At 50.1% G+C, this 7,428-nt stretch overlaps 1 protein-coding gene across 3 annotated transcripts; it reads left to right on the forward strand.

Moving 5' to 3' along the window:
- Positions 1 to 399: 399 nt before the first annotated feature.
- COPS7A (COP9 signalosome subunit 7A) lies at positions 400 to 6,230 on the forward strand. 3 transcript variants are annotated; one of them, XM_006933458.5, is made up of 8 exons: positions 400 to 722; positions 1,089 to 1,293; positions 2,998 to 3,073; positions 3,533 to 3,621; positions 4,582 to 4,784; positions 5,395 to 5,500; positions 5,665 to 5,816; positions 5,986 to 6,230. In XM_006933458.5, the coding sequence occupies exons 2-8, from the start codon at positions 1,132 to 1,134 to the stop codon at positions 6,023 to 6,025; spliced, it is 828 nt and encodes a 275-aa protein (XP_006933520.1). In that variant the 5' UTR covers positions 400 to 722; positions 1,089 to 1,131; the 3' UTR covers positions 6,026 to 6,230. The 3 variants fall into 3 exon arrangements, with proteins under 3 accessions (XP_006933520.1, XP_003988378.1, XP_003988377.1); XM_003988329.6 differs by having other exon boundaries at positions 401 to 605; XM_003988328.6 differs by having other exon boundaries at positions 403 to 636.
- Positions 6,231 to 7,428: the final 1,198 nt, after the last annotated feature.

Genomic DNA, 7,428 nt, shown 5'->3' on the forward strand with positions numbered 1-7,428 from the left:
TTCCACTTCTTTCCTCTTGCTTCTCAAAAAAAAAAAAAAAAAAGTGGTTAAAATAGCCAGGTGATCCTTGCTGCTAAACTTCTATCATTGATTCTTGTCTCCTTCCTATCTCCTCCTCATTTCTCTTTCCCGCAACCCCTCCCCCTTTCCCTTCTCCCTCTCTCTTTCCCGTTACAGCTTTCCTGTCCCTCAGACACAGTGTGCCGCCCCGGATCTCCAGATTTCAGGCAGCTTAGATCTGACACATAGCCACCCAGTACCTGCTGGAGACCAGGGGTTCCCTCTACATTTAGCGTCTGGCGCTCGCTCAACAATAAAGTTTTATTGAAACAGGACAGGAAAAAAGGCGCCCGTCACTCTCCTCAACAGCCAATCAGAGAGTAGAATGACTGGCGCTCGCAGGAGCTTCAGCCGGCGGAAGGCAGGGGAGGGGCATGTCCCGCCCCAAACCGGTCTCTTAAGAGCGGAAGTACGACCCGGAAGCCAGCCATAGAGTTTGGTGGCCAGAGCGACTCTGCAGGGAGGTGGCAGGAAAGGCTCAGAACAGCTGCCGGAGGTGACGGAGCAGCGGCCCCGCCCGGTGTGCTGGAAGACGAAGCTTCCAGGTAGCGGCCGGCCCGCAGAGTCTGACCCAGGGTACGACTGGGCAGTCGGCGTGAGCCTACGGTCCCTGGGCGGCCTCTTTAAGGGAGGGGGCGGAGCCACGCGGAAGGATCCTGAGGGTGAGGTCACGTGGTTGGGGGCACTTGCGGGGCACCAAGGAAATTTGAGGGACTGTTATTGGGGTGTACAACATGTGACGCCCCTTCCCCCACTACATCCTGTGCCTAGGGGTTCAATGGGGTGCACGTGGTGGGGCTTGGGATTGGCCCAGGGATGGGGGAGGGGGCGTGGCAACCCTGTCTCAGTCAGGTTTCCATCAAAGTGGCCAATTGTAGGATTCCTAGATCCGAGTTTTAAACTACTCCACCTCTGTTTCCTCATTTGCAGAAGTGACTCAGTGCGTCTGCAATCCAGCCCCTGACCCCAGTGCTTCTCGTCCTCCCAGTGTTCAGGGACCTCCAGCTTCACATCCTCTTTCCTTGCAGCTCCAGATATCCTGAGCCCAGGTCCCCCCAGCTCAGTGCAGCCATGAGTGCCGAGGTGAAGGTGACAGGGCAGAACCAGGAGCAATTTCTGCTCCTGGCCAAGTCAGCCAAGGGGGCAGCGCTGGCCACACTCATCCACCAGGTGCTGGAGGCTCCTGGTGTCTACGTGTTTGGGGAACTGCTGGATATGCCTAATGTTAGAGAGGTGGGTTCCTGACCTGGATAGCCCACAGGGAGGCTTGGGTCTAAGTTTGAATTTGAGAATGGGTGGGCAGGACTCACTGGCAACCCCATAACCATTCAGTTGAATTAGAATATGATGATGATTAGTTAGCAGCTGGCATAAATAAGTAGGCAGGTAAACCTCTTAGTTCCCTTTGGTGATGAGTGATCTGTAAAACCCAGTATTTTTCATTTTTAAGCAAAAGAACATGTGGTTCAGAAAAGGAGACCTGATTCCAGCCTGTCTCCACCAATGTAGTAGCCCTTAATAAAATCATGTCACCTTGATCAGGTCATTTTTACTTTAGGACCTCAGTTTTCTCTTTTAAAATTGGAGCGGACACTGCCCTTCACTGTTAATTATAGAAATCAGGTGAGATGGGAAGTATAAAGTCCAGTACAAATGGAAGGAACGAACGTGAAACTGACATGCCCTCCTCTCCCCACTTTGTCCCCTTTGCTAATTCACTTAAGTGAGGTAAATGTCTAGAAGTGTTAGAAGGTGTCTTTTCCCCAGAGATGTGTGGCAAGATGCTAGGAACAGAGCAGAGAGAACTATTCACACAGAAGAGGCAGGGTTAAGAGTTAAAGTCTAGAGTGGGTGGATCACAAAGATGTTTGACATTAGCCCAAGTCCTGAGATGCTATGGCATTGGTATATGGGCAAACTGTGTTAAGTTTTTGAGGGCCAGTGATTGACTGAGTCAATGGATTTAACCTTTTGGGACCACTCTGGTATGGAGAAAACTGCCTTTCTCTTCTCCCTGCTTTCCTAGGCCGTGGAACTAAAGAGGGTCCATTAAGGTGAAGAAAAAGAAGTATTTATTGGGTGTTTGTTTATCTCTCTGCTAGTCATCTGGGAATACCAGAGAAATACAAGACACAGTGCAGACACAGTGCTTATTACTCTTCTAAAACTTATATTCCAGTTGCAGAGATAAGATAAATGGATATAGATGTGTAAATTGTTTATTTAGCAAGTATTTATTGAGAGCCAAACACGCGCATAGCTCTTCTGGAACTAAGTGGGATACCAGGGACTAGTAAGGGACCTCAGCGGGATACCAGGGACTGGTACTCTTACTGAAAAGAAGGATACTCTTAGGTAACAGCCTAAATTAAGTGCCAGTATGAGTGATCAGTGATAGGAGAGGAGATCTGGGTGCGCTGACCTGGGTGATGAAAGCCTCCTGGGTGCAGCAGGTCTGACACAGAGGCCACAAATTCCAGCACCTGCTGAGGCCATGCAGCTGTCGGAGATGAGTAAGGCTAATGCAGGAGTGTTGGGTGAATTAGGAAGGACAGCAGACTGCCTAAAGGATATTCAGATTCAGAAATATGAAACACACCCTAAGGACCAGAACACTGTGTGTGTGTGTACATGTACATGCATGTGCACGTGCTGCTGAACACTTGTTTTCAATTCAGAATTTAGGGTAGGAATTGAAGATGTATGGAGGAAGAGGGCCTGGTGAATTGGGAGAATAGTGTAAACAAAGGCCGTGAGGTAGAAATAAGGCCTTCCCATAGGGAGAGTGATCAGAGAGGCAGAGAGGTCCTCTCGGTGAGCTGGGAGAGATGATGGGTGAGGGGCCAGATGGGGCCAGAAAGTGGAATTCAAAACAGGGTAAGGCTGGGAGGCTGAGGAGAGGCCCATCCTGTCACATCTTCCTTCCTATTCCTGCAGCTGGCTGAGAGTGACTTCGCTTCCACATTCCGGCTGCTCACAGTGTTTGCTTATGGGACATATGCTGATTACTTAGGTAACTGGAGAGCTAGAGCTCTGGCGTCGTGGAGGTGGGAGAAGGGCAATTTCTCTCTCTTTTTTTTTAATGTTTATTTATTTTTGAGACCACGCACAAGCATCCTTGTGAGAGTGGGGGACGGGCAGAGAGAGAAAGAGACAGAGACAGAGCATCCAAGCAAGCTCTGAGCTGTCAGCGCGGAGCCCAGTGTGGGGCCTGAATTCACAAACTGAGGTCACGACCTGAGCTGAAGTCGGATGCTTAATTGACTGAGCCACCCAGGTGCCCCCAGAAGGGCAATTTCTGAAAGAACTTAGAAGGAATTGCTGGGATACCCTCCTGGGGTACATAGGTCAGGGTTAAGACTTGAATTGGCATGGAAAACTTTAAAAAAAAAAAAAAAAAGGCAAAGGAAGAGGCTAGGGCTTCCCACAAAAGCGTAATCCGAACTTCCTACACTTTCTCCTTTTTTTGTAGCTGAAGCCCGGAATCTTCCCCCACTCACAGAGGCTCAGAAGAATAAGCTTCGACACCTATCAGTTGTCACCCTGGCTGCCAAAGTCAAGGTGAGTAAGAGTCCTGCCCCCCACCCCCACCCCTGCCCCCAGTCCTGAGCCAAAGAGTTATATCCCTTCACAAAGGGCCTATTTGAAGGGAATTTGCATTCAGACAGCCTATGTCCACACAGTTGTTCTGCCTTCCCACCCCCACCCTGTCCCTCCAAGGTATCTAAACTCTACTGCCTGTAGCCTTTCAGCCTGAATATTATTCTTAGTTTTCTGTTTTGTTTCTGTTTTTCATTCAACACTTTTTGCCTTTTGGGTCAAAATAGCAACTGGGATGCCATTCTTTTGTTTAACAATCACCCTCCCCGCTAGAGAAAGTCCCACACCAACAGCCTCAGCTTTCAGATCTGAGAACAAGACTGTCTCTTCTGGTGAAGTGCTAGGCTTCTGTTTGCTAGAAATATCTCTGCAGGTTCAGTTTTTTAAATACCCTCTCCCACCTGTCTACCTTCTCCCAATTATTATTTGATTCTCTTGTTGTTTCATGGTTTTACATAAATCACATGTCTCTCTGTCGTGAGATGCTCTTTGGAAGGAGGTGGAGTATAAATGATGCACAGTAACTCCAGATCCCTCCCACACCACATACTCCCGTTTTGTCAGGCTTATCTGGACCAAGGTCTGTGTGCTGTCCTGAGCTGTGGCCAGAGGAGTGACACCCAGGCAGATGTCACTTTCTTCTTCTGTGGCGTGGGAGGAATAAGGTCGAAGGAGAATATAAATCTTCTATTTTATTTCTGGCTATTCTTCTCAGGATGTTATTTTTCAGGTGGCAGTGCTTTTACTTATTTTGCTTTAGAACCAGCCTTTTAGAGGAAATCATTCAGGAATAGGAGCGGAGAGTAGGTAGGGGAGCCTGGGCAGGAGGGGAAAGGAGGGAAAAATCTTGGAAGCCCTTGTCTGTTTGCAGAACTGCACAGATCCCAGCCCAACCAACCACCCCCCCGCCCCTGGCCCCAGTGTATCCCATATGCAGTGTTGCTGGAGGCCCTCGCCCTGCGCAATGTGCGGCAGCTGGAAGACCTTGTCATTGAAGCTGTGTATGCCGACGTTCTCCGCGGCTCCCTGGACCAGCGCAATCAGCGGCTAGAGGTTGACTACAGCATCGGGCGGGACATCCAGCGCCAGGACCTCAGTGCCATTGCTCGGACCCTGCAGGAGTGGTGAGACCCGTGTCCTGGCCCTGTTCCTTCTCTTCTCACTCCAAGAAAGGGGGAGGGCTTCTGAAGGAGGGAGGGCTGAGCTGGGCTGGGCTGCAGCGGTGGAATCCCAGACGTTGAAGGGAAATGAGCTCATTCCTCCAAAGGCTTCTGAGGGCAGAAGGGAGCAGAGGAGGGCCTGGGAGGCAGGAGGCCAGAGGCAGTGTCCTTGGTACAGTAAGTGGGGGAAGGGAGGAGGAGCGGTACTGTAACCTGCACTGTCTACAGGCCATGGGTCTTTTCCACTTCCGTTTTTCTCTTTCTGTTCTTGTCTAGCTTAAATTCATTAATATACCTTTTTTATTTTATTTTTTTTCTCCAACGTCTACCCAGTTTTGTTTTTAGTTCCTACTCGCATGTTACACGTTACTCCAGGCACTTCCTATACCTCTCGTATCTGACCTGAGTGTCTCTGTGGCTCCTGGGACTCTTGTTGCCGGTGGTTTCCAGGTGCCCTGGCGAGGGTTCCTTACTCGGACAAGGGTTTGGCTGCAGGATATCCTGAGTCTGTTTTTCATGAGTGCGTGATCACCGCTGCCTTCCACTGACACTTCTTCGTTCCTGATCCTCGCAGGTGTGTGGGCTGTGAGGTGGTGCTGTCAGGCATTGAGGAGCAGGTGAGCCGTGCCAACCAACACAAGGAGCAGCAGCTAGGCCTGAAGCAACAGATCGAGAGCGAGGTGAGCAGGCAGGGGATCAGGACGGACCCAGGCTCCTCCAGCCTGGGCCAGTCGTCCTGTGCAGGGGGGTTTGCACCGTGGCTATAGCAGATAGACAAGACAGGCAGGGACTGTCAGATTCTGGAACTTCCCTCACTATCCCCCATTTCTTTTCATGCTGGCAGGTCGCCAACCTTAAAAAAACCATTAAAGTTACAACAGCAGCAGCCGCCGCGGCTACCTCTCAGGACCCTGAGCAACACCTGACTGAGCTGCGGGAACCTGCTCCTGGCACCAACCAGCGCCAGCCCAGCAAGAAAGCCTCAAAGGGCAAGGGGTGAGCCACTGTGGCAGGAACCACTTGCTTCTGGGGTGCCCTGCTTTTACTTTAGAGACCTAGCTGTCTTCAGCCCTTCAGTCATTTGCATGGGGGTAGGATATGGGGGGAGCCCTCAGGCGTTAGGGGATTCCCTGCAGCCTTTCTCTCTCTCTCTTCCCCTTGACAGGCTCCGAGGGAGCGCCAAGATTTGGTCCAAGTCGAACTGAAAGGACTGTCATTTCTTCCCTGGGGATGTGGGGTCCCAGCTTCCTGCCTGTCCCTTAGGAGTCCTCAGAGAGCCTTCCTGTGCCCCTGGCCAGCTGATAATCCTAGGTTCATGACCCTTAACCTCCCTCTCCTCTCCGTGACCCCCAAGCATATATCACACCTTCTCTAGGGAGGAGGCAAGTACAAGTCATGATTTTGTTGGTACTTTTGCTTTATGTGGCTTTCTTATGTGTCTCATTGTCTCCCTCCACCTCCCTGCTGTACTCTCCCCCTATTTCTTTAAGGGGGGGGGGGGGCAGCAACATCTCTCCCTGTTTGTTATATATCATTGAGTAGGTGGGGCTGCTTCTCCAGCATAACCCACATGTGTTTCTTCTCGTACCTCTCCACCCCTGCATGCTTAATGCCCAGTTTGTACTCCTTACCCCCAGCCTATTTGGGCAGCATCTGAAGAGCCATAGGGCTCCCACCTTTATTCCCACCCGGAGAATTCTGGGAGCCAGTCTGCCATTCTAGGAGTCACTGGACACTTTCATCCTAGAATCCTGTCACACTACAGTTTTTTCCTTTCCTCTCTCCTCCGCTTGGGTCCTGGGAATGCTGCTGCTTCAATGACCCCAGAGCCTAAGAAGGGCAGCTGTCTCTTGAGATCTTGAGAGATGGTTCTTTCTTAGCCCTGGCTATCTTGGAAAGCCTGATGGCAATCCTGGAAGGATTTATACTTCCTTTTGTGAGTTTGGTGGGGAAGGGAAGGGGATATAGATTGTATAAAAAAAAAAAAAAAGTATATATACATATATCTATATATAACATGAAACAGAAATAAATCTATGAGAAGTCTATCTACAAACATGCCCTGAAATGGGTATCTTCTGTCTTTGGTATTCATGGTTGGGAAGAAGGTTCATTGTCAGTCCCCTCTAAAGCAAAGTACTGGCAGAAGAAGAGAACCAGATACTATGTGCTGAGTCCTGGCCTAGGAGCCGAGAGTCCTAGATCTTGAGTTGTATGACGGGACAAATTGCTCAGTAACCCAGCACTCAGTCAGGAGCAGTTGGATACTTAGCACCAACATGTGATAAGTGCTGGAGATGCAAAATGACGGTCACCGCCCCTTCTTTCAAGGAGCTTGAGTTCAGCCTGTTGCCTTCCTTCTTATAGACTTATACAGGGGGGAGTTGATAATAACCTTCAGGTTTTGCATCAGAACCACACAGAACTCTGAGATCTTAGTAAGAAGCAGCAGGCTCCTGTCTGCTGTCCAAGGCAGAACTTGCTGTGCTGGGAGGATTGGTCTCCTCCGTCTAGTGTAGTGCTGTGCACTCTTTAGAATTGGGAACTCTGGTGTAAGGGACAATTCCCCTCCTCCCACTTGCACGCGAAGCAATTGCCTCCTGAGGGT

This window comes from Felis catus, chromosome B4 (genome assembly GCF_018350175.1).
Source record: "Felis catus isolate Fca126 chromosome B4, F.catus_Fca126_mat1.0, whole genome shotgun sequence".
Taxonomy (NCBI): Eukaryota; Metazoa; Chordata; class Mammalia; order Carnivora; family Felidae; genus Felis; species Felis catus.

Coding starts and splice junctions, on each gene's coding strand:
- COPS7A (XM_006933458.5), top strand. CDS start 1,132: ATGAGTGCCGAGGTGAAGGTGACAGGGCAGAACCAGGAGCAATTTCTG. Junction 1,294..2,997: donor ATATGCCTAATGTTAGAGAG/GTGGGTTCCTGA, acceptor CTATTCCTGCAG/CTGGCTGAGAGTGACTTCGC. Junction 5,501..5,664: donor AGCAACAGATCGAGAGCGAG/GTGAGCAGGCAG, acceptor TCATGCTGGCAG/GTCGCCAACCTTAAAAAAAC.